At 39.6% G+C, this 27,129-nt stretch overlaps 2 protein-coding genes across 2 annotated transcripts in view; both read left to right on the top strand.

Moving 5' to 3' along the window:
• The first annotated feature begins 1,348 nt into the window (after positions 1–1,348).
• LOC136177684 (plexin-C1-like) lies at positions 1,349–14,241 on the top strand. The gene is made up of 15 exons (XM_065951627.1): positions 1,349–1,945; positions 5,737–5,871; positions 5,986–6,086; positions 7,349–7,454; positions 7,726–7,876; positions 8,000–8,102; positions 8,928–9,003; positions 9,151–9,192; positions 9,281–9,408; positions 9,705–9,884; positions 11,185–11,293; positions 12,356–12,544; positions 12,620–13,049; positions 13,145–13,231; positions 13,374–14,241. Exons 1-13 carry the CDS (start codon positions 1,349–1,351, stop codon positions 12,818–12,820), a joined length of 2,118 nt encoding a protein of 705 aa, XP_065807699.1. The 3' UTR covers positions 12,821–13,049; positions 13,145–13,231; positions 13,374–14,241.
• An 8,341-nt stretch (positions 14,242–22,582) lies between these two features.
• The window catches only part of plxnc1 (plexin C1), a 34,079-nt gene continuing 29,532 nt past the window's right edge, over positions 22,583–27,129 (top strand). The window contains exons 1-2 of the mRNA XM_020634776.3: positions 22,583–23,785; positions 24,395–24,517. Of these exons, the coding sequence (XP_020490432.2) occupies positions 22,763–23,785; positions 24,395–24,517 (1,146 nt within the window). The 5' untranslated portion in view covers positions 22,583–22,762. The remainder of the gene's footprint in view (positions 23,786–24,394; positions 24,518–27,129) is intronic.

Raw genomic sequence — 27,129 nt, forward strand, 5'->3', positions numbered from 1 at the left:
AACGCTCCATTTGGTGTGTGTGTCTCTTTAAATGCAATGAGCCCCCCCTGAGTTCTCCTGGTAGACATCAGTCCTCTGTAGCGAGAATACAAATGGCAGACCTACGAAAAAGTTGTTCTAGGCTGGGGGTGGAGTCCATGGGTGGAGATACCAGGGGAGGGGAGGAGATGTTTTTTACCAGAATCCCACTGTGACATCACAAGGAGAGCAAATTTGAAACGGAGAATTTTCTCTGTGTTGTAAGACTTGTGCAGACCACAAACAAAGGACTGGATGGGTTTATTTCACATTTTGTGGGTCAGTAGACACTCAGGTTACCCAAATATATGTTCAAAAACACTGTAGAAGTGAATTTTTCATAATATGTCCCCTTTAAGCAATGTGAAATTTGAACTGTATCAATACTTTAAGTAGTCAAACTTTATATAGTTGGAAAACTAGTCACAGTCTTCCAACATTATAACCATCTCTGGCATACATTTTAGCACAGAGGAGCAAAAGATTTAAGCTGAAACAGAAACACTTTCATTGGATCTAAGGCTTATCGATGGGATATGACCTCACTGCGCTCTCTGCCCCTCCTCCTGTGGCTTTAGTGGATACTGCAGTTAGCAAACCATGCTGCTGGAACTGCCGAGTCTTTGCACAAAGTATTTTTAATCTACGCAGCATTACATATCCACGGAATCGTTTAGAACTCACGTTGCACCCTTTCACTTTCTGAGCAGAAGCAACGGGAGTGGGGAGGGGGAGCTATGGAGACAGTCCTGTAGGAGGCGTGATGGGCCAGCTGTCATTATAATGAAAACAAACAATGGACCGCTGCACCTGCTATGTGGACCAGTGATGAGCAGTTACATTAAAAAAGAGAGAAGATAGGTTTAACTTCGAGTCCGATGTGGCAGGAATCTGTGCCAAGAATCATCTCTGGGTCAGACTCCGGACCAGAGCGGACCCCCACCCCTTCCCCGGTAATCCAGATTACCAGTCCAGCCCTGAGGGTGGCTGACTGCTTTTCTTTCTGGTATTCTGAAAAACAAAAAACAACTTCACAGAGCTGACACTAGATGTCATCCAAATGTCATCACACAAAACACTCTGGGCAATGTTGATTCGCCATAACACAGATTAATCAGAAGTACTCAAAAGACACGAAAAGCTGATGAGTGAAGACGATAATGTCCTCACCATGTTTCCCTGATTGATGCTCCTCTGGATAACAAATTAAATCTGGAAGCTGTCATCACCCCCATGATTATTGGGCTGTGCGAACCAGCAATGATAGCACACATTATATTTATTGCACATTGCCAATGTGCTGTACTGGGAACAAATCGGGGTAGGTTCTATGTTGCGCAGCAGTGCGTCCGTGAGCCGCCTGGTGAGTGTGGAGACTCGGACCCGGGCAGAGACTTACATTCTCACCGCCGTGCAGCAATACAAGAAAGAGCCGACAAAGACAGGCTGCCCACCTTTGTCAGATGCAGTGAACCTTCGTAACACGAATAACAATCAACCAGGACAAATATTTTCTATTAATAGCGAAGAGATAGGAAGTCCTAAAATCACACGGGAAGACGATGTGGAGTTTGTGGATGGATTTCAGATTCATTCCATCATCTATCTTTTCTCCAATCTGCCCTCAAAAGACAGAAACAGTAAAGTCCGTCTCCTTTGGCTTGAAGGCAAAGGAGGCAAACATCAGACTGTGAAGTCGCTCCGGGGCGCAACTCTCAGAGTCTCTGATGGAGAGAAAGGACTCAGACTGATCGCCTCCTCGGTGATCCCGGGCGGTCCGCCGGTGCTCTGGTGCGGCGTGTTCAGTGTGGACGGAGGACAAACCAACACCGAGCTGGTGCTGTTCGACATCAGCCCTGATCTCACCAGAGAGCAAGATATGGACCCGGACTTCTGCTCTGACTGTGGTTCTAAGAAAGAGGAGGAGGTGCGTCATAATGTACAAAAAGTTTCAATAGAGCATCAGATGTTGTCTCAACACAGAGTTAGTATTTCCAGGTTTATCACACCACACTGAAACAATCTTCCATTTCAAGTGCAAGCAAACACACGTCCAGAATCAAAAAGAACCCGTATAATCATTAATTGGAATCCTTATTGAAATAAATGAGCAAGCTCGAAAAAGCTAGAGAACCAAATGCACGGAGGAGAAAGAAGCTCACTTTGTTGCATCATATTTACTACTAATAATCTTAGGAGAAGTTTCTGCATCTAAAAACATTTTCATAAATTATTATTAAAATAAAACTTTTTGTCAAGTAAAAAGTATTGACAGTTAATTCAAAGTGCAATCTTGTCTGGTTGTCAGATCTTTTTCGAAAGGAACAAGGCAATGCTGACTTATTTAAAAATGAAAAAAAAAATCAATGAACACGGCAGATTCGTATCACCCATTTAGATATTAATTCATTTTAGATGAGTCCGAGTAATGTTATATGTCTTTAATATATATATATATATATATAAATTCATAAAGTATGAATATTATAATAATATGAAATATAGTATAAAATAAAAACAACCCGATGAACGGAAGCTGACAGTAATGAGCCGTAATTGGCCGAGAAAAACACTAAATAGTGACAAAACATGGTGAAAAATAAAATGGATTTAGAAGTAGAGACTAATGCTCACCAAGAGGAATAATAAAAATAATATGTAAAAAGGTAAAGAGTGAAAAATAAAAATAGTTAAGAAAATAAAAGATTAAAAAATAGTAATAAAAATAATAAAACCATTAGCCTACATAAAAGCCAGACTGAGTAGATATGTTTTTTTATCAAATAATTTTTAGAAGTATTAATAGTTCCAGATCCTCGGCAGACCGTCCCAGCGCCTTGTAGCGCAGTGGCTGAAAGCAGCTTCACCTAAAATCTTTGTTTTTCTCTGTGGAATAATTTAAAGAGAAGAGCTGGAGGATCTTTAGTTCATAAACTTAAAGCATCTCTGAGACGTAGTCCAGTGCAAGGCCATGCAGTGCTTAATAAACTAATACAATCCTTTTTAAAATCACAGGAATTAGTTGGAGCTGAATGAATATTCTTTGGTAGACCATAAAGGAGAGCGTTACAGTAAAAAAAAATATCTGTGAATGAATTCAATACCAAGAAAACTCTTCACCAATGTGTTCAGAAAATCCTTGAGAGCTGCTTAAAGTTGGGGTTTCTTCTGGGTCAGGCCCATAGATACAGAAAATTGGATGGCCGGGCCTGGCTTGGGTCCGGTCAGGCTGGATATTTCGGGCCCAATCGAAGCTCTAATTTGACATTGTGGTGCAGTATTGTTTTCTAACTAGTATTTGAGACATTGATATCAGTGAGCGTGGCTGTTTTCCCACCAAGGACTGGATTCTAAAGATTTTTATTTTTGGGCTTTTTGTGCATTTAATGGAGAGATATGACAGTGGATATAGTTGGAAATCAGAGAGAGAGTGGGGAATGTCATGGAGCCACAGGCGGGATTTGAACCTGGACCGCCCGCTTGGAAGACTACAGCCACCATACGTGGGGCTCGCACATTAACCAATGCGCCACCAAAGAGTGGATTTTGTGCTAAACATGCTTGCAATGGATTGAGAATCCTAAAAAAATCTTAGTTTGACCCCTCACACGCTACCTCAGGTTAACATTTTCAATTTTTCACCAGTAAGGTCCTGGGTACCCTAACTCTGAGCAGCTCCCACAGATTTTATGAGCCTCGATGCCAAACACAAACTATGTTCTGCTGTAATAAATATTGCGTTGATGTCGCTGGACTTGGAGCCATTTTCTTTTTCTACACTAAATGCAGGGTTAACTTGAACACTTCATGGTGTCGGAGGTGAACAAGTGTACCCCTGAGGCTGAAAGTCACCAATTTAAGAAATGATTTAATTGAATGATTAGAATAAAAGACAAAAAAAGGTACTTGCAAAAAAAACTGCATGTTAATGCATAAAATGTAAAAGTACATTAAGCAGAAGTGTTAACTCTGTCATTGCAAACTGCATGTTGGCACATGGAAATATTTAAATACACAACATTACAGAAGACAACATCAATAATTATGTTTTGTTTGAGATTATTATATTATGTTTTAATATTGCTGTTCAAGGTTATAGAAACTTTGACACTGGTTATTCTACCTGCCCTGGGATCAGTGCATTAGAGAGAGAGAGAGAGAGAGAGAGAGAGACTTTAGATCTGTGTGTGTCAGGCCACAGCACAGTTTGCACTCGTTAAGGTTCATTACAGATAAAACCTGCTCACATGAATAAGTTATCACAAACACACAGAGTGTCTTTGATACATAAGCATATCGGCATATGCATAGTGTTAGGCATTATAAAAAGATAACATGTTTCCAAACCAACAGACTTGAATTTGTCCTTAAGCGTTGATCACTGCAGTCTGATCAGCTCCATGTGGAGTGCACGTTCTTCAACTAAGTAAACTCAGTTAAACGACTTTTGATATCAGTCTGGCTGTCCGTTCTTCTACGTGTCCGCATTATCGTAATCTAACTCTGTCACTGACTTTTTATGCGCCATGAATCTGTGCCATCTCCGTGCGCAATTCGATAAAGTATTTTAGCGCTGCACCGCGGTTAAACCAGCGGACCTCTGTATGATCAGGCAGCCTGTGCGTGATATAGTTTTTGGATAAGAATGAAATGTTCAGTAATAGTTATATTTTTACGGTCTGATGAAAGCTGGTGATAAAGGTGCAACAGCAGGCTACTACATTTAGAAGCGATGTTGCGCTGAAACTTTTAGGTGATCAACACAACACGTTAACCTCTGGGTGACCTAAAAATGAACCATCTGTAATTAAAATCGGTTAATATTCATTTTAATTTACTTCAAATTGTTTTTTACAATAACCAGAGGTAAAACTATTCGGTCGATGCATCAGGCTAAACGCCGGTGTGCACAACCTACACTTAGTCTGGATGTGAGGAGACGGTCTGGGCCGTTACGCATGGCGGAGATGATTGTTTTTTATTTGCACGAGCTGCTCTTTGTGGCTCACTCCATAGGAAGCTTTGTTATTATTAGTCAAAACTTTTGTTTTACATCAGTGAAGACAGGAGAAACTGGAAAGAAGTGTGCACAGAACTGTAGACCGCGCAGTGCAGCGGTGTGCCTGTCGTTAAGTTCCGTAGCTTTGATACGATTCTGGCAACTTGTGAGCAAATAAAACTAAAGAAATATCGCTCCTTCGATCTCTATTGAAAACCTGCATTCTGTGTCACCTCTCTCAGGTGTTCAGTGTGTTTTCTGATGTGATGTATTACCAGCGTAAAGCAGGAGCAGCTCGTGATACTCCCTGCTGAGAAGATAGTTCAAAGTGCCCTGTTTAATTAATATTCGTATCATGATATCAACCTTTACGTTGCTCATTTTACATAGGTTTTAATACAATTCGGGGAAAATACGTAGCATATTACAAATATTTAATTTATAAAGAATCTCTAAATATTTTTCAATACATTTACTCCTTCTTCACAAAACGGATGAAACGGATGAAACCTGCTGTCGGGCCGGATACGGCCCGCGGGCCATATGTCTGACATCCCTGCTTTAACCAGACATTCATGCTAATGCAACTGTACTTCAAAAAATAAAAAATAAAATTACCACAGCCGCCGCTGACTGTGGCTGCAAATAACTTTCCAAATATATCCGTCAGCAGAGCAGCTTAGTCTCACAGAAAGATAAAACTATGTGTTGACTTTCAGCTTGCTGTGGACAAGAAGTACCAGACCACGTGTTCCAGAGTGCTCTTCAAAACCAGTGACGACCGCAAAGTGTTTCAGACATTACATCTAGATCAGGTGGATCTTAAACATGTGTACGTGCCATTTCAAAACCAGGTAGGTTTATTTCTCTTTTGGATTTATTTGTGGTACCTTTTTTTGACATATGCATGCTGTATTATAAAGTGCTGCTGAGTTGCTTTGTGTTGTGTTGTGTTTTCTTTTTCATAGATAAATCGTGTTCCAGTGTCAAAGTGCAGCACTTACAAAACATTGCAGGACTGTTGGTCTGCACAGGATCCATACTGTGTTTGGTGCGGATCTGACAAAAGGTCAGAGAAACAACATCTGCAGTTGACCTTGTAGCATGTCCTGGACATGCAAAAAGGGGTGAAAAACTTTACTATAGCTAACGGAAGCTCACCACAGATTAGTTAACTAGACTACTCTTTACTAGAACTAAGTGAGATCTCGCTCCCTACCAGCCACTAGTCTACTCTTTCCTAGTACCTGGAGCTATGTAAAATTACTCCGCTAACACCCTTTGGAGGACAGATGAACAAGTTATAATCACATTCCTAGGATTATCTGCCGAACATTCATTTCTAGAATAATTAGATTCAAGAATAACCCCTGGTATAGGACTCTAGATTCCACCCGGAGAGGGAATAACTATGAACTCCCCACGCTAGGATGTTAGGTGTGTATGAGGTGTGTAGTAAAAGTCAGTAGAAGTGTGACTGCTCAAGCTTACCTTACGAGGTTCACTGGGTCCTTAAGGGAGACTCCGGTCTTTGTGGTGTAAATGATTTCAGTCAGAAAATGATTTCAAAAAGTTTCCGAAAATGTATTAAAAAACTTCAAATGATAATATAAGTGCAAATACATAACAGTAAAAGTAAAAATATGAAAAGGTAAAAAGGTAAAGCAAAACACAAAGATCAAAGTCTAAACCCGAGAGTGTAGACACTTGAGGTTTTAAAAGATCCCAAGTCCCACAATGGGGATTCAAAAGTCAGAGTGACGTGGAGTCCTTTAGAAAAGCAAAAAAGAACCTCGATCAGCTTTTCTACAGCCTGTTTATAACCAAACTGTCTCTTTTTTCAAGATTCTGTAAAACCTCAACAATGCATATTCGCAGAAACATGATACATCCACAGTTTATACCAAGTTCAAACAAGTTCATATGTGGTTTTGATGTCAAGGCATACAAGGTAACACAAGTGATACTAAGTTCATATGTGGTTCAAGCTTGGAGACCGTGAACCAGGCAGATTTGCAAATACGCTATACGCCTACAAGCTCGTACGTGGTTTTGCTCAAATTATGGCACACTCATCCTGACCTCTCAGGTGCGTAGGTACCGCGGGTGTGTGTAGGATTGACAGGAAATATTAATATAAAAGCCAAAAACCACAAGTCATAGCGACTATATGACATATGAATGAATATGATGAAAACATTAAATGATAACAAAAGAAAAAGTAAAGATATGATATAAACAAATTCAACAATTGCATAAATCTTTCTGATCTTTCAACAACGTCTTCATGCAAATAAACACTTGTTTAAAACTTCATTTTTCTCCTCCTAGCTGTACGTTTGAAGATGACTGCAAAGGCTCAGACTGGCTGTCCATTCCTGATGATTCTCAACAGAAGATGGTTTCATACAAAGTTGCACAGGAAAACACTGGACAGGTGCAGGCTATATACAAGTTTTGAACTATTATCAGTTTTCTTTGAAGGTTCTCATTCGTCCAGGTCATGGTAACTTCAAGTGTAATCCAAAAGGCAAGTGGACTTAGTGGAAGTTCTCATGACATTTCACCTTCACTCTGAAAGATTGGTCCAAAAAAAGTCCTTTCAGAGAAGAGGTGAAACATCTTTCAGAACTTTAACCAAGTACAGTTGCTTTTTGGATGAAACTTTGAATTCATGTTTCATACTCTCATATCTGGACTTTCCTCAGATCACACTTACCATCCAGATGCATCTGTCGGTGGGAGAGAGTGCACTTTCTAACTTCATCTGTCAATTAGAACATTTTAAAATGAAAAACCCTGAACTACAGTTCCCACAGTGCACCTTCATACTTGAAAATACTACATTTCCTGCTCAAGGTAAGCAATTTTATTATTCTAAGATAACCAAGGGAATTGAAGTATTTCAAATCAAGGACAGTCAAGGATTTCATGAAATTAAAAAGGTTCAATATTCCCTGTATTTATTTTTTTACTTAACAGGACTGCCTATTAAACTTAAGGTTGGATTTGGGACGACAGAGCTGTTACAACGGCTGAGCCTTCTCAACTGCACCAAAATTAGTGGACCACCAACATCTGTCTTGTAAGTCTACTATTCATTTTCTACAAATCTTAGTAGACAATAAGGAATAAGAAAGAATAGCTAAACTTGTCAAGCCCCTATTTTGCAAAGACTGAAATGAACCAAAAAATGATGGAAAACAGACAGTTTCCTTAAGATGAGCTATCTAGAGAGGAAGTCTGAAAACCAATGTTTTTCCTTCAAATTTGGGGGATTTCCTGTTATATTTTGGTATATCTGAGGCAGGGATGAGTTTTGCACTTGAATAAGTCGGCAGTTCACAGACTAGTCTCCTTAGAAATCTCTGCTATAAGGTTCAACATGATTACTCATCAGGTGCACACAATTTATCCAAAGGGGTGCCTCAAGGGTCAGTGCTCGGTCCTCTTCTCTTCTCAATATACACCAACTCACTTGGTGCAAATATCTGCTCTCATGGTTTCTCATACCATTGCTATGCTGACAATACTTAGCTCTTCCTGTCATTCCTGCAAGATGACTTCACAGTCCCAACAAGAATTTTGTCATGCCTTGCTAATGTCTCTAAATGTATGAATGAACACCACCTTCAACTCTAGCTAACATTTAAGGTTCACATGGCCTTGATTTCCTCAACATGATCCTTTCCAGTTGCCCTGTACTGCATCAGGAAGATCCGACCCTGTTAGAGATAAGCAGCAACTTCCTGTGTTGAAAAATGAAGTGAAAGAGTTCAGAATAAACCTGTTGGTGTGTTGTTAAAAGATCAGGTTAATTTATAGTTTTAACAAAAACAATGACATTTCCCCTAAACCGGACCAAGTAGCGCTGTGCCTAAGAAAACTACATAAACTGTTTTGTCTTCAGGTGTCGGCAGTGCATTGATGCTGGGTGTGGCTGGACCACAAACGGATGTTCTTGGGCCAATAAAGGAGTAGGAAATGTAATTATTTTTATTTTTATTTACTGTTATAATCCTTAAGATTCCTTTTTGTACTGTTTCATGTTTTTGAACTTTGTTAGCTTAATCCCTTTCCAACGCATGTCATGGAAACTTGCCTAAACATATTCTACTCACCTTCTCCTGCAGGACAGTGTTTGCCAGATGATGGAGTCACGGATGAACTTCTCAGTGAGTCTGAACCGTAACTCTCACACACTGTTTTCCCTCGTTTTCACCTCATTCACATAATAATAATCTAGTGCACATTTATTTTAAGAGACCACAGATCTCCTCCATCACTCCCAGTGTTGTGTCCTTCTACGGCAGAAACAATGCAGTGTTGAAGGGTTTTAACCTCAGTTCTGTGATCAGAGTGAGGTTCCAGGCAGACTGCACACCACAAGAGTGAGTTATTTCTAACACTCTTAACATTTCATATAATAATTGGATAGCCTATTTCACACATGCAATTTCTAGAAAACGGAATTGTTTTCAGACAATTTTATTTGGATGGATGCAATCTGTAGACACCAACTTTTACATTTAAAACAGGTGTTAAATTATTTTGTGGCAGATTTTGGTGCAATGCTTCTTACTATGATTTTAGTTCTTAAGATGTTTCAAAAAAGTTTCCCATGCAGACAAGTGAACATTAATGTACGACTAACAACTGTTGTTTCTCTCTTTGTTATTTTATTCAGGTTTCCTGTTTGGGACAACACTGGTGAAAATCTGACCTTTCACATTCCCAGTGCAGAAAATAAAGGAGTAGTCAAAGTATGCCTTCTCCTCCCAGATGGCAGTTGCCATGGCAGCGCCAAAATCACCTACCGATCGGCACCATCCTGCACGAGCATTTCACCCAAAAGCACTTGGATAAGGTATGACTGTTTTAAAATAGTGTTTCCTAACCTTTGTTGCTTGGAGCCTGGCCACTTGTATCTTAGCCTCACCTGTGAGATCTTTGGCGCCCCTTCTAGGGGGGCCTGGACACCCAGTTGGGAACCAATGTTTTAGGACTACAAAAATGATAACAAATGCAGATACACAGACTTTGATTACCAAAGTTTTGTGGACAAAACATGACTGGTTAAGTTAAATACATCAAAAAATGTTTGAAGACAATTCAAACACACAAACATTTGACACTGATTCTTGTAACATTACAAATAAGGGGTAGTGGAAACTCAAGTGGCATGTCTTTAATGGAAGCCGGTGCTTTGTCACTAACTTCAGAAGAGATTTATTCTAGGAAACACTTTCAGTAACTGAGAGACAGCTACAGGTTGAGGGTCATCATATGGGGAATGTGAACTTCTCAGACCTAATTTGTTTCACCATTAGACAACTTCCCCTTTGTATGGTTTGTTAGCTACAGAAAGTTCCACTTCTGCCTCTGTACCCAACAAACCTTATAACAAACAGCAGTGTTAGAAGACATACAAATCAAGTGTATGGCAATTTATATAAAAGGGCCTTGTGCATCCATTTTTCTTCATACTCTAAGTATAACAGTTAATAAAATAATGCTAATTTGACCCTGAACCTGATCCCCATTTTATTACTCAAGAGCAGGGATGGGCATCTTTGGTCACAAAAAGGGCCACATTCGTTTAATTCTCACTGCCAGGGGGCCAAATTGTAGGATACAAAAATGATTACAGTCAATTATGTCTCAAATATAACTCAACATATACCAGTGATCAAATATTATTATGGACATATTTCTGGTTTTCATGTGTTCATGGCAGATTTTTTCATGTTTCCAATTAATTGATATGTAAAAATTGACCTGAGGGCCCTGAGGTTGATGGGGCTGCATGTGGCCCCCGGTCCACCAATTGCTCACCCCTGCTCTAGAGTATTTTTGTTCATTTCTACCTAAAACATTAACAGTTTTTCTCACTCATTTCCATCTAAACTATTCTCAGTTATTTTGCATGCTTTGCTACCATGATTGTGCTCGTGGCAGTATGTCTTTTCTAAACCAGTCCGGATCAGTATGTCTTTAGTAAAAAATCTATCTTTAAGGACCCATATTAATAATTTGTTGGAAACCCAGATTTATGTGGAAGCGATAGATGCTCGTTCCATAACCGTATGAGGACATCATGGTAAGAACCCTCCCTGGTATCCAATGTGCACTAAAATCGTTCTTGTTTGCTGCTCTGTGTCTCATAGTGGAAACCGGAAGATCAAATTAATGGGATCTCTCCTGGAGCTTGTGGAAGCTATCAAACACAGCAAAGTCCTGCAGGAAGTCAGACTGCCCAATCACGACACCTATCAGGTCTGTGGACAAACACTATTTTTACATTACATGTCACATCATATCATGCTGCCTGATTCAACCTCATTTCCTAAAAAGTTTTGTCACTTCTCAAATTGGAGCAGCTGTGGTCAGGGTTTTGATCCCCAGCTTCTGCAGCCACATGTCCAATGTGTCCTTGGGCATGACAGTTAACCCCAAGTTTCTCCCACTGCTTTGTCAGCAGCGTATAAATGTGTATGAATTGGATCATTTACTTCTGATGGTCACTTCACACAGCAGCCTCTACAATCAGTGTGTGAATGTGTAGGTGTGACCTGCAGTGTAAAAGTGCTTTGAGTAGTCAGAAGACTAGAAAACGGCTATACAAGCTCAAGTCCATTTACCATTTAATGTTTAGAAATTAGTCCATGCATTGATTTCAACTAGGTTAGACTGCTGCAATGCTCTGTATGCCGGGCTATCCAAACAATCAGTGAGACAACTCCAACTTATTCCAAATTCAGCAGCCAGAGTCCTGACACACACACAAGCTAATTTGAAAATATGACTCCCGTCCTCAATCTCCATTGGCTCCCCATGCTATACAGAATCACCTTTAAAATCCTGTTATTAGTCCATAAAGCACTTAAGGGTTCAGCTCCCAAGTATATGTTTGACTTGTTCACAGACTTCAACCCTACCAGGGCCCTCAGGTCATCAAGTGAAGATCTGTTAGTCGCACCAAGAATTAGATCATTTAGTGTAATTGCTATGTGATGTCTCAGATGTGCATTGGATGTGTGCTTTTTTAAAAGTTAGATTTCTGTATCTGTATTATGATTGTTGAAGTACCTGTTTGTTTCTTGAAATCCTTTGTTTATATCATAAGTGTAAAGCACATTGAGCTTCCCTGTAATGAAATGTGCTTTATGTATTTTATTCTATTCAACAGAACATTGCATTAGATGAGTGAACTTGTAGTCACTTAAATCTAGACACATTTTCATGATGTAACATTGCATTGCTCAGTTATCAAGCTTGTCTAGTCACAACATGCAGCACACAGCTTATACAGTATATTAAATGAATATCTTTTGACAGGCTCTACAGACTCTCACCTATGACTCGCCTGCAGCTACAAATGCTTACTGGACTTTTTCGAGCACTTTGTCTCTGAAAGTAGCAAATGAAACCTTGCCCTGTTCCACAACAATAACCTACTATCCAGACCCTGAGTTTACAAGCTTCTCTTCTACAATGACAGGGGACGATGTCCGCATCACCATACAGGTAATTTTAGCACAAATGTTATAAACTAGGAAATCAACAGTTTGAAATCCGCTCATGTCTTTGTTTTCGTTTCAGAAAAAGGCAGACAAACTAGGGATGACCATAACAGAGTTGTCTGTGTGGGGCATTCATGAAGAAAACCGACACCCCTGCATCATGGTGGACCAAGAAACCAATGATGAGACTGAGATTGAATTTTTCACCTGTGAGATCCGAAACACTCACATTGCTACATTTCAGGAGTTAGAGGTAAAACTTTCAGCCATACAACACTAAGGATGACATTATTATGCAAAAATGAAATGCAAATGTTATTGTAGTAAATGTAGTTGGAGAGAAGACCTCAGAAGAATATGTGTTGCCTTTATTTTCCTTTCAAATATGTGCGTGTTTATTCCTTTATCCCAGATAGAGTTTGGACACACAATGGTGAACCTTAAATTGGTAACAACTTTGTACATTGTGATGTTGCTACTCCTTGTGCTGATACCTGTCGTTCTAATTGGTAAGTACACAAAGTGTGGGGAAGTGATTTGACCTATGCAGTCACAGGAATGTTTTTTTTTAATCTAGCTTACTTGTGCTTGGTTTTTCGTTCAGCTTTAATAGTGATCATCTGCTGGAGCAAACAGAAGAAGTTCACCTCGAAGAATAAGACGGTTGTGGAGGACCTTGAGCTGAGACAAGGTCAGTGTACAACTTTCACAAACAGGATAACTGTAGTCTGCAGAGAAACTGTTTATATGAAAATTTAAACAAATGAGTGTGTGGAATATGAAAGATGTTTACTTAGTGTAGCACACAGTTATTGTTTCCTCTTTTTTTGTAGTTGTCCTTCCATATCCATCATCTCCTGATCACTAGCACCTGTGGGCTGGAGAAAAAGGATCGTACCAAGTTCCTTCTACTCTCTCCTACACTGGAGCAAAGATCATCTGCATGGTGTCAGACACCACTCTACATAATCTTTGTGCATTTCCATCTTTTTGTTTCAATTATTAATGTTTAACTTTTTGCTGGTTGAGTCTTAAGCAGTTATATAACAGCCTTTTAAGACTCTATTCTGCAACAGCACTGTAACTAAGACCTGCTGTCATTACCACTTTTTTTATATTTTTAGAATTTAGGGGGACCTATGCCTTCATTTAGACAGTTGATAAAGTAAGAAATTGAGAGAGAGAGGGAGAGTGGGGAATGACAATGGCAAAGCGTTGAGGGTCAGGATTGAAGCTTGAAAAGGGGTTAAGAAGTTGCATGCTCGTGAATCTTATCCATTTCATTTCAGGCAGTCCTTAGTCATATGTTTATCAGGCAATTTTATAGAAAAGTAGAGGGATAGCATTTATCAGAAAGATTTACAATCAATCAATTTTTATCATTCAACCATTTTCTTATAGAGCTATGAAGTTTATATACAAACTTAATAGCCCCAAATACTAACAAAGATTATCTCAGGAGACTTTTCAAAAAGAGCAGGTCTAGACCTTGGTCCTTGTCATATTACTTACAGACAGGGACATCTTGCAAGCCAAACATCTCTAAGTTAGAGTGGGGTCAAGGGTTCCTTTCTTGAAAAAAAATGGGAAGAATGATGCCATTTTCTACATTTTGAAACTTTTATAATCAAAGACAAAATTTGTATTGTTTCCCAATGAGTCTGTGGAAACCTCATTAATATCATGGAAAATTCCTCACATGCTAATTGCTCATTTCTTTTTCTTTTCATTTTTTTTTATATTTTAATATTATGTATCATTACGAAATATTATTGAATTGAATAAAGAATTGGTTTTTTTTAATGCCAAAATATGAGAAAAATCCTGTCTGATTTTCTTTTTTTTAATCTGAGGGAGCTGTCAATGTCAATTATAATGTAAAAAAAACAAGAATGTTGCAATTATTCAATAACAGTATAGTTATGATAATATGACTGAATATAAATGAAGTAGTTGAAGTCAACAGATCCTGTATTGGCATAAACAATGTATAGTTATAGAAGTTATACAGACATTCATATTTGTAGATGTTTGAGCCACAATTCATTCCCATCATTCTCTCAGCTGTGTGCAGTTTGATGCTAATAAGCTAATAAAAGAGAACACCTTTATTGTCACGTATACACATACATACAGCAACACATACATACTATATTAATTTTAGAAATGTAAAGTAAAAAGAAAACAAGTGAGGTCTTCTGTACTAATTCTACATTTTGTTGTGACATACAGTCAGGATATTAATGCACAATGTTATCGCACATCAACTATAATTTCCCTTTATAGATGTGCATGCTGTTCAGTTTTGTTGTGTTTAGTGTTGAGCTGATGCTGGAGGGGATCATGAGACATGACGTGCACATGGTTGTAAGTGTGACTTGTAACCGTCATGAAGCTGGCTCTGCACAGGCAAAGTGATGTTGTAGTTTCATCCACTGTTATTTGGCTTCTCGCACTACTATAGTGAACAATGTCTATGCTACTAAACATCAGCATGCTGCATGCACCACTGCTCCTAGAACAACTTCACAGAAATGTTAACATGTCAGTTACTGTTCGAGGACATTGCATGATGATTGTAATTATTTAAAAAAAATAATCTCATCATTCAACTGAGCCTCAAGATCACAAATGCAGCCATTTCTTTTTTCTCATTTCTTTTTTCTCATTTCTTTTTTCGCAGTCATACATATCAGATGCATGTTGTTTTATGTTGAGATAAAAATCTGCAAAGGATCATTTAAAGTAAATACTTCTGTTGGGTGTTTGGTGTGAAGCACACTGTGGTGGAAACCACAGAAAGATTCGCCACAGCTTCTCGTCATCCTGTTTTTGCTTCTGTGCAGGAAACTGTTTGTTAGCACCTGATGGTGATGGTGATGGTGATGGTGATGGTGATGGTGAGCGCTCTCACGCTAAAGATTGCTGCAGGACACGTGGACTGTGTGATGGAGAAAGGCTCATTCAGCAAGGTCTGGCTGCTGTGGCAGGCTCAAGACTTCACCTCCCTGGTACACAACACAGACACATGCACACTTACTTTGGTGGGTGAACGGGACACAGAGATGAGGATGTATTCATACACAGCCGAGGCCAAAAGTTTTGAGAATGACACAAGTATTGGTTTGCTGCTTCAGTGTTTTTAGATCTTTTTGTCAGATGTTACTATGGTATACTGAAGTATAATTACAAGCATTTCATCGTCAAAGGCTTTTATTGACAAGTACGTTTATGCAAGACAAGACCACTGCAATGCGTCTTGGCATGCTGTCAATCATCTTCTGGGCTTCTCACATCCTGACTAATGGCAGCCCATTCTTGCATAATCAATGTCAGAATTTGTGGGTTTTTGTTTGTCCACCCTTCTCTTGAGGATTGACTACAAGTTCTCTATGGGATTGAATTCATTTTCATGGCAAAGAGGGACTTTGCAATTAATTGCAATTCACCTGATCACTTTTCATAACATTCTGGAGTAGATGCAAATTGCCATCATAAAAACTGAGTCAGCAGACTTTGTGAAAATTAATATTTGTGTCATTCTCAAAACTTTTGGCCACTGCTGTACATACTGTATGTATGATTTTTTTTTTGTCTCTTAATACTACTACTACTACTCTTAATTATTATTTTTTATTTAACCAGATAAAGAACCCATTGAGATCAGGATCTCTTTCACAAGCGTGACCTGGCCAAGAGGTCAGCAGCACATGTCATAAGAACAGTTACAATGAAGTGACAGTATAGATTAACAACATAGTGTTTTTAATAAAAAAGAAAGTGCAGGAGCTGTGACCCAACAATGAAACAACAATTTAAGATTTTAAAAACACAGGCACTGTTCAATGGTCTCACACTGTCTGTCCCTAAGGATTGAACGGAAAGCTCCTAATACTGCTTTTCTTGTCCACTAAATGGGGTTAAAGATACATTTGAAGAAGCTGTTTATTTTTAGGACTGAAGGCCACTCTTTCTATATGACTGTCTAACTCTGGAAGTTTACAAGAGATGTGTTGTAGCGCCATCTTCTGATGGGTTTATGCAAACATGTTCTATGCAAAATAAGTGTTCATCAATCAATAAATCAACATGAATATCCTTTAAAATCAAAACCAGAAGTAGTTCATGACATTTTAGATGTTTAAAAAAGTCTAGGCCGTCTTTCTTTTTTTTTTTCAAAATATTAATCACAGGGATTCAGCAAAACGTTTTTTTTTTTTATTTGAGGGAATTTAGCCTTTAGAAAATCGAATGCATTTATGGACAGAATCTGCCATATCTGGTTTGGTGACAGGAGCCACGAGTCCCCCAGAGGTCTAAGCTTATAGCAGAACAAAGAGGGGCTGGCAGAACTGATTCAGCTTCCATGTTTTAAACCTACCCTACAACACAGAGACATGGTTGTCCTCTGTGAAACAAACTTACATATTAATATAATTCCACACAAGACGTGCTTGAAGGCTATGCCTCCCATACTACTTTTGGAGACTCGATGTAAGCCTGGATTCTGCTAGCACAATGTTCTTGGGTAATAGAGTGACATGATCTTTAATAATTAATGATGTGTTTAATCTTTGATTCTGATGTTTCAGAGGTGAAAGAGTTTGTAGCGACTTCGATTGTGAACCGGAGGGTCGCCCATTCAAGTCCGAATATGGACAAGGTCTGGAAATTGGTGTGGTAGCTGGAGAAGTGCCAGTTCACTGGAGCACTGTCAAGGTGCCCTTGAGTCAGGAACCAAAACCCAAATTGCTCTGGTGCTCTTTCAAGTGCAACCCCTCACTCTAACATCTCTTCATTAGTGCATATAGGATCCTGATTGTGTATTTTGGCCAATGTGTGTGTAGCATGTCTCAATAACAGAGTGTAAAATTAATTTCCCCTCATGGGAGTAATTAAGGATTTCTTCTTCGTCTTCTTAATGAATTGCTATTCAGTGCATAAATGTAAGTGGTGAGTGTGGTGAACCAGGGAGAGCGATAAGTATTCTGTAGTTGGGCGTTAAATCAACAACTTGCTTCAGACGCAAACCAGTTATGAATTATCAACGCCTCTAAACTTCATTTCAAAAACTGTCTTTAAGCTGTGAGGTAGTCTGGCATTTTTCTTCAACAGGACATGAATATTTGATGATGTGTACTGACACCCTTGTTGTCAGAGATGACCATGGAGTTCAAATATCCTTTCTCAAGTTTGTAAAAAATTAAAGAGGACATATTATCCCCCATCTCCACCTTTTCAAACAGTCCCCTGTGGTCTAAATGAAACATCTGTGCTGTTCTTTGGTCAAAATATAACATGAATCAAGCACCAGAGGAGGTTTGTGACCCTGTATAAACCAGCTCTCTCAGAACGCTCCGTTTTGGTGTGTGTGTCTCTTTAAATAGAATGAGCCCCCCCCCCCCCCCCCCCCCCCGAGTTTTCCTGGTAGACATCAGTCCTCTGTAGCGAGAATAAAAATGGCAGACCTACGAGAAAGTGTTCTTCTTGGCTGGGGGTGGAGTCCATGGGTGGAGATACCAGGGGAGGGAATATTTTTACCAGAATCCCACTGTGACATCACAAGGAGAGCACATTTGAAACAGAGAATTGTCTCTGTGTTGTAAGACTTATGCAGACCACAAACAAAGGACTGGATGGGTTTATTTCACATTTTGTGGGTCAGTAGAAACTCAGGTTACCCAAATATATGTTCAAAAACACTGTAGAAGTGAATTTTTCATAATATGTCCCCTTTAAGCAATGTGAAATTTGAACTGTATCAATACTTTAAGTAGTCAAACTTTATATAGTTGAAAAACTAGTCACAGTCTTCCAAGATTATAACCATCTCTGGCATACATTTTAGCACAAAGGAGCAAAAGATTGAACCTGAAACAGGCGTTTCCCCGTGTTTGTACTTCGGCAACAAACATCAAAGGTGACGATCCTCCCACACGATCAGTAAAAACCGGAAGTGAAAAGTCTTTCACGCTGTCAATCACTCGAGAATAATATGGGATCCCAAATCAAAACACAAAGGTCTATTTGGGGGACATCTTAAGATTTGAAGTTTAAAATCAAAAAGTAATCAAATTCAACATCTTCTAATGGACTCAAATCTAGATTTTCTATGCTTGTCTGAGACTTGGCTGCATGAAAACTCGCCATCTGCAGCATTAGAGGTACCTGGCTATCAACTCTTCAGAAGAGATAGAGTGACATCAAAGGGAGGCGGGGTCATGGTTTATGTGAAGGATAGTATTCAATGTAATGAATTAACTTGGTCAAATTGTGAGTTGGAATGTATTGGCTTGAATATCACTTTGTCACCACAAATGTCTTTTGTCCTGATTGTAATTTACCGCCCACCCTCTGCAAATAATGCATTTTATGAAAAGTTCCAAAACATGCTTGTAGAGTGCAATTTTAAAAAAGAGGTGATAATAATGGGCGATTTTAATGTTAATTGGGAAGATAAGGCTACTAGAAAGAACCTCAAACAAATAACTCATGGTTTAGATCTCTCACAGCTGATCAACGGTCCAACTAGAATAACCCAATCCACCAGAACTCAGATTGACTTGGTATTTAGTAACAGACCTGAGAGAATTACTAAATCTCTCAATATGATCCCTGGGATATCTGACCACAATTTTATTCTGCTGATCAGAAAATTTACAAAAACGAGATTTAGCCCCTCAATTGCCAAAGAGAATGAAGCTCTTAGAATTCCTAAGAACAAGCAGGAATGTTTTAAAAACACTATAAATAGCGTCAATTGGAATGATTTGCTCTTAGGAAAAAACTTGCAGGAGGGCAGTCAAATATTCTCAAGTAAAGTGTATAGTGTCATCACAGAATTTTCTCGTAAGTTACTAGTTATTTGTTAGGAATAAAAAGAACAGTCTTCCCTGGATAAATGCAGATATTTTAAAACTGATGAAAGAGCGAGATCTGGCACTGAAAATGGCCATTAAGACCAGATTGTTCCAGGACAAATTTCATTTTGCCATGTTAAAAATAAGGTGATAACAGGGTTGAGGAAGGCTAGGGCTGATTTTTTTATGACAATAATTAATGAGGCGAGGGGAAATTCTAAATTAATATGGAGTCAGTTAAAAAAGCTCCTGGGTCAACAAACCAAAGCAGGAAAACAAATTGAACTTAGCCTGAATGGAAACCTGACTAAGGACCCAGCTGAAGTAGCTGGAGCTCTTAATCGATACTTTGTCGATTCTGTAGCAACTATTGCACAGAGCTTCGCTGCTAAGCAAGTTAATCTGTGCTTGGCAAACAAAACAGAGCCAGCTTTCCATTTTATAAATGTTAGTGAATCATAGATCACAGAAATTATTAGATCCCTCAAGCCATCAAAAGCAAAAGATGATTTTGGGATGGACACAACAATGGTTAAGGATCTTGGTGCAGCATTTGCCAAACCCATCACCAAAATCATTAATCTCTCAATATCAAAGGGTGAATTCCCAAGGGTGTGGAAATCTGCCGTTATTTCACCTATTTACAAATCTGGTGATCCCCATTCACCCTGCAATTATAGGCCCATCAGCATTCTTCCTATTATGTCTAAAGTTGCAGAGAAATGGGCGGCTGAGCAAATTATACATCACCTGAACAACAGCTCTTATTACCTGCATCCAATGCAGTTTGGATTCAGATCCAACCACTCAACAGAGACAGCTAATTGCTTCTACATTGAAAAAATCAAATCACTGCTAGATAACCGTGGCATTGTTGGTGCTGTCTTTCTGGAGCTCAGAAAAGCATTTGACACTGTAAATCACAGGGTTCTTCTATCTAAGTTATCCACCTTTAATTTCTCTGCTGATGCACTTAAATGGGTAGAATCATATCTCTCCAACCGCTCTCAAAGTGTGCGAATACTTAATTATCAATCTGACGCCCTCTGCTTGTCCACGGGCGTTCTGCAGGGATCTATACTGGGCCCACTTTTATTCTGCCTGTATGTAAATGACCTGCCATCTGTGTGTCCTGAGGTTAACATTCAAATGTATGCTGACGATACAGTTTTGTATGTGCATGGTTTAACAAAAGCAGAAGTTGCTTCAAAACTAACAACCGCAATGGTCAAAATTACAGCATGGCTTAATCAGTGCTGTCTCCAACTTAACGTGTCTAAAACTGTTGGTATGTTCTTCACTAAAACAAATGACTCAAACCAGATATCCGATCCAGATATACTTGAGTCAGGAGAAAAACTACAGATTGTAAAAGAATTCAAATACCTTGGCATTATACTTGACTCCAACCTGAACTTTAAAGCACATGTAAAAAAAAGTCTGTAAGCAAATTAAATTTAACCTTGCCAACTACAGATTTATCAGAAACTCCATGTCTACTGAAGCAGCCAAGATGTACATGTATTCAATGATTTTCTCATATATGACCTACTGTTTGACAAGCTGGTCTCAGGCAAGTCACACCACATTAAAACCACTATAGTCTTTGTATAAACAGACAATAAAAGTTTTAGACAAAAAACCAAAGCAATTCCACCACTGTTCAATCCTCAAAAAATACAACCTCCTGAGCTGGGAGAACATGATTAAACACAAAAATGCATGCCTCCTTTATAAAATCACACATGGTTTGGCCCCTCCCCCACTCAGAGAGTTTGTAAGCATAGAACAAACACACATTACTTCACAAGGGGTGTCTCAAGAGGCGACTGCATTATTCCTCTAAGGAAGTGTGTTTTTAGTCAGTCGGCCTTTTCTGTTACAGCCTCACGTGAATGAAACAACATCCCAACAGTTATCAGAGAGAGCAACACATATCGTTCATTTGGTTCAAATCTGAAACAGTGGCTATTTGATAACCACATCTGCCAGCACTAAACCTGTTCCGCTCGCTGCTGCCCCCTTGTGTCTGGTTGTTGATGAATGTGTCCTGTTTTTTAAATGACTGTGGCCTGCGTGTTAGTTGTCTGTTGAGGTGAGCTTCAGGTATAACTCACTCAATGTTTTTTATGTGGCCTTGTGTAATTTGTAATTTGTACGTGTTTATTGTATATTGTGTTACATGTTGTCTTGTTGTGTGCACGTTACAGTTACTTTAGTAGGTTATTGGATACATGCTTTTACTAATACTTGTTTTTGTAGTTTTTAGCGATGTTTGAATTTGTTTTGTTTTTTTTATCAAATCTGGCCAGGGACAACAGATGAAAATTAGCCTTTTGGCTAACTCTGGCATATTTACAGAAATGTTTATTAATATGCAATGTCCCTGTAAAATAAAAAATAAATAAATAAATAAAAATAAACACTTTCATTGGATCTAAGGCTTATCGATGGGATATGACCTCACTGCGCTCTCTGCCCCTCCTCCTGTGGCTTTAGTGGGTACTGCAGTTAGCAGACCATGCTGCTGGAACTGCCGAGTCTTTGCACAAAGTATTTTTAATCTACGCAGCATTACATATCCACGGAATCGTTTAGAACTCACGTTGCACCCTTTCACTTTCTGAGCAGAAGCAAAGGGAGGGGGGAGGGGGAGCTATGGAGACAGTCTTGTAGGAGGCGTGATGGGCCAGCTGTCATTATAATGAAAACAAACAATGGACCGCTGCCCCTGCTGAGGACCGGTGATGTGCAGTTACATTAAAAAGAGAGAAGATAGTTTTAACTTCGGGTCCGATGTGGCAGGAATCTGTGCCAAGAATCCGGACCAGAGCGGACCCCCACCCCTCCCCCGGTAATCCAGATTACCAGTCCAGCCCTGAGGGTGGCTGACTGCTTTTCTTTCTGGTATTCTGAAGAACAAAAAACAACTTCACAGAGTTGACACTAGATGTCATCCAAATGTCATCACTATGGGCAATGTTGATTCGCCATAACACAGACTAATCAGAAGTACTCAAAAGACACGAAAAGCTGATGAGTGAAGACGATAATGTCCTCACCATGTTTCCCTGATTGATGCTCCTCTGGATAACAAATCAAATCTGGAAGCTGTCATCACCCCCATGATTATTGGGCTGTGCGAACCAGCAATGATAGCACACATTATATTTACATATAGCGACATGATTACACTGTCGATTAGATTTCGGTTTCGGCGCGCGCCCTCCTACTTTTTGCACTTCTCCTTTTAACTAGGCGCACTGCGCTTTTACGCACGACTCCACTGACTTTCTGCAGCAGTGCAGAGTGTCATGAGGACCGTCAGTGTATGAGCGACAAGCTGCCATCTCTGCACGACGATGATCCTCCTGCCTGCTCTGTTAATTCTTTGGGGAGAAGCGGCTCAGTGCCTGGAGGAGGATGGAAGATTTCACTTCAAGGGAGACCTCCGTCACTTCGCCGTGGCCAATGGCACGGTTTACATCGCTACTGAGGAGATGCTGTACCAACTAAACCACGACCTGACTCTGGTCCGGAGTCTGAGCCAGAGAGGATTCTTGGCACACATTCCTGGCAAATATGACCTGAAGTTAAACCGATCTTCTGATATGGGGAATGTTACGTTCAGTGTCAACGTGTTATTGCCGCATGTTGCAGACGAAAATGTGATAGTTTGCGGTGTTATTGATAAGGGGTGCGGATGTGAGTGCGGTTATTGTGAACTGTTGGACTTGAAGAACATTGCCAATGTGCTGCACTGGGAAAAAATCGAGGTAGGCTCTTTTTGGCGCAGCAGTGCGTCCGTGAGCCGCCTGGTGAGTGTGGAGACTCGGACCCGGGCAGAGACTTACATTCTCACCGCCGTGCAGCAATACAAGAAAGAGCCGACAAAGACAGGCTGCCCACCTTTGTCAGATGCAGTGAACCTTCGTAACACGAATAACAATCAACCAGGACAAATATTTTCTATTAATAGCGAAGAGGTAGGAAGTCCTAAAATCACACGGGAAGACGATGAAGACGATGTGGAGTTTGTGGATGGATTTCAGATTCATTCCATCATCTATCTTTTCTCCAATCTGCCCTCAAAAGTCAGAAACAGTAAAGTCCGTCTCCTTTGGCTTGAAGGCAAAGGAGGCAAACATCAGACTGTGAAGTCGCTCCGGGGCGCAACTCTCAGAGTCTCTGATGGAGAGAAAGGACTCAGACTGATCGCCTCCTCGGTGATCCCGGGCGGTCCGCCGGTGCTCTGGTGCGGCGTGTTCAGTGTGGACGGAGGACAAACCAACACCGAGCTGGTGCTGTTCGACATCAGCCCTGATCTCACCAGAGAGCAAGATATGGACCCGGACTTCTGCTCTAACTGTGGTTCTAAGAAAGAGGTGCGTCATAATGTACAAAAAGTTTCAATAGAGCATAAGAAGTTGTCTCAACTTTTTTATAGGCCTTCGACAGGAGATTTCCCTTAGGTCATTTACTGAAAGGCAGTCAAAGAAGTAAACAAAGTCACAGAGCTAGAAATTTTCCAGTGTAGAAAATGACTTGACATTGACATCACTCATTGTGACAGCACAACCAGTAACATAAGTTGGAAACTTTTTTTTTCAGATTGCAATAAAAACATTTTAACATATGTGCCTGTCACATAAACCAGGGGAATCAAACCCTTTTCATGGTGCTATGTTGTCTGTCTTGGCTGATTGCACAATCAAAAAAAGAACACAAAAATAGGAACTCCTTTAAATGTGAGCGGTCAGTTTATGAGGCTTTTATTTATTTGGTTAGTGTAGTGATATGAAACAAAAGTTCAAAAGTCGCTTCATGTTCCTGCATTCACACATCGCCTTTATGTAGCATAACATATACAGAGTAAAATCTAAGGCTAATATATGAAGAGTAGCAGGGTTTTCTGTAGCTGAGGGTACATAAAGGCTGATCCCTGAATACCTCTGTGCAACACGTCTGATAATCAAAACGCTTGTGTTCCTCAGCCAAAGACACTGAAGCCAAAGAAGGTGATCTTCAAGCAGAACTACATGACCTCTGTGCTGGCAGTGAGACAGAAGAACTGGATGGTTTTCGTCATTGGGACGGGAGACGGGCAGCTCATTAAGGTGAGTATAAAAAGTGAACAGTCACACCAAGAGGCAACATCCAGGGTTGTAAAATGAAGCCACTGTGAAAGTGCTAAAGTTCCAGGGGGTGATTTTTTTTTTCTCTAACGTTTCTGTTTGGATTATATTTAGGCAAAGAATCACATGTCATTAGGCTTAGTAAGGGGCGTGGCTGATTTGACTGAATGTCGGGCGCATTGTAGCTGTTTGTAAAGAGTCTGCTTCACTTCAGCTAAATCTTGTTACTGACCTTGAACTTTTAGCTTTTTTTCATGTTGTTTTCATTATTTGAAATAAAATAGCTTAGACGACGAGCCAGGCCAGGTACACTGCATGAGCGTGTTTCAGCAACCAAGATGTGCATTCAGCCTGCCTCAGCTTCACCTCTTTGACTTCCTCTAAATTAGCTGGAAGTTAGTTGGAGTCAGCATTTTCAATATGGCAGGCTTCCTAATGCCTCTTCAGAAACCAATGGATTATGTAACTGAGATTACATTAATGTTTTATGAATTACACAGGGATGACTTGAATCAAATGGTCAGGATTCAAAACAACAACCAGTGCTTCAAAGACTTCCATACATTGGGTGTCTGCTCTACCGATTGAGCTAAACTAAATTGAGCCCCCGCCCCCTTAAATTACTTGAAAAATAGGTGAAAAAACTAAAAATTAACATTTGATGCAATGTGAGAACAAATACAGCACATACCTAAGAGTGCACTATTGTAATGTGCAGCAAACTTCCAAGACAGGTGATATGCATCTCTAACTTATAGGGTGGAGTAGCAGAGAGAACTCCCATGATTCTCCGGCAACCTTGACGTCATCTTTTGTTTTGTATTGATTGAGAGCCCCCTGGTGGCGGAATTCACCTACTGTGCCTTTAATGTTGTGCAGGCTTTGGCAAAGCAACATTTCAGACCTGGAACTGTTCTTAACTGGCTAGCACCCTATCTTGCAATACTTCGAAGTAACACTGACCAGTTTCCTATCACCTCTTCTCTACAGCTACACACACGATTGAAGAGTTGAGCGTTGGTCTGTGAACAGTCCACAACATTGTGTTGTTGTGTGTTAACACTATATTGCTTATACTGTACACAAGAGGCTCTTTCAAGCTCAGTTTACTTTTCCAAGTGTTCATCAAAGCACTAAATGTGTTGCTTACCGTTGTAAAAAAAGAGGTCTGCAAAGGAAAATGGGTTTTTAATGACTCAATGGCAAATGTAACAAATAAGGGGAAAAAGCTGTTGGTTCATGTTTTATAGGTTGGAATAAGGACCTGCTCACAAAATGATATTGAGCTGTAGCTGTTGATGAGGAGCAGTTCTTTATTAACTTAAACACACACTTTTTGACACACGTATAGTCATATGGCTGTTGTAATAGACATTTTATATGTATTTAAGTTAAAAAGCTAAGTTAGATTGTAAAATAATTTGCCATAATCAGCATCCTCATCCTCAGTAACAGGGCAGTGAATTGGCAAGATTGTGGTATAAATAACAAGATACAAGGGTTGTTATTTAATATATAGGGATGATTGCAAAAACAGAAAGTGGGGAAATATTTAATAAGAATGAATGTAATGAGAAAACAGTTGTGGGGTTAATAACACACAAACACAGGTTTAGAAATAGTGAACTTTTTTCCAATCAGAACAGTGAAATCAAGGGAAGCCGGTTAGATGTGGAGCACTCCACAGAGGATATAGTCCTTGACGCAGCGGCTGTGGGTGTCATGACTTTTTCTGGTATTTGTGTTTTCAGAGTTTAGATTTTCTTCTTTGAGTTTCTTCTTCTTCCCTGGTGTTGCTTGTTTCCCTTGTGTGTGTTTTAAATTATTTTTTCCTAATTGAGTCTTCGGTGTTTCCTGCGTTATTTTGTAATTGTGTATCCTTGTGTCACTCTATGTTCTAGTCAGTGTGTCTTGATGTTTCATTCTTGAGTCTCTCTGTGTCTAAAGTGTTTCATGAATGTAATTTGTAGTTGTCCTCAGTGTTTCTTTTCTTGTTCATTCCTGCCTCTGTGTGTTTCCCTCCAGTTTAATTGTCTTCACCTGTTTCATTAATCTCACCTGTGTCTGATTAACCCATGTCTATTTGACCCTCTGTGTTTCTTCCCATCTGTGCCAGATCATTGTTTGTAGTTAGTTCTTGGATGTTGGTTGTCAGTCCATGTCAGACGTAAGTTTTCCTTGTGTACCTGTTTTGACCCTTTTTGGGGATTTTCAGGTTGGACGTTTTCATAGTAAGTTTGTTTTGCCTTTTTGTTTTAAATTAAATAGTTTCAGTTCTGCACTCGGGTCCTCCTTTTTTTTTTTTCAACCCAAACCTTGACAGAGGGTTCGAATTCGACGTTTCCCTGCATTTCACCCCCCCAACGTTTCCTGTTTCTCTTCAGCTGTCCATCAAAGGCAAAAATGGCCCAAAAAATAGCTTTAAAAAAATAACAGTAAAATTTGCATTTATATTTAGCACAGTTAGTGTAACAGCAACATATGTCCAATCTGTGTAAGATAATGAACATTTGTCTATGATAGGAATATTTGCTATTTCACTATTAGAAATCGATGCAATATCTGAAGAATGAAGTCACTCATGTTCATTCAAA

This window comes from Labrus bergylta, chromosome 23, assembly GCF_963930695.1.
Source record: "Labrus bergylta chromosome 23, fLabBer1.1, whole genome shotgun sequence".
Classification (NCBI taxonomy): Eukaryota; Metazoa; Chordata; class Actinopteri; order Labriformes; family Labridae; genus Labrus; species Labrus bergylta.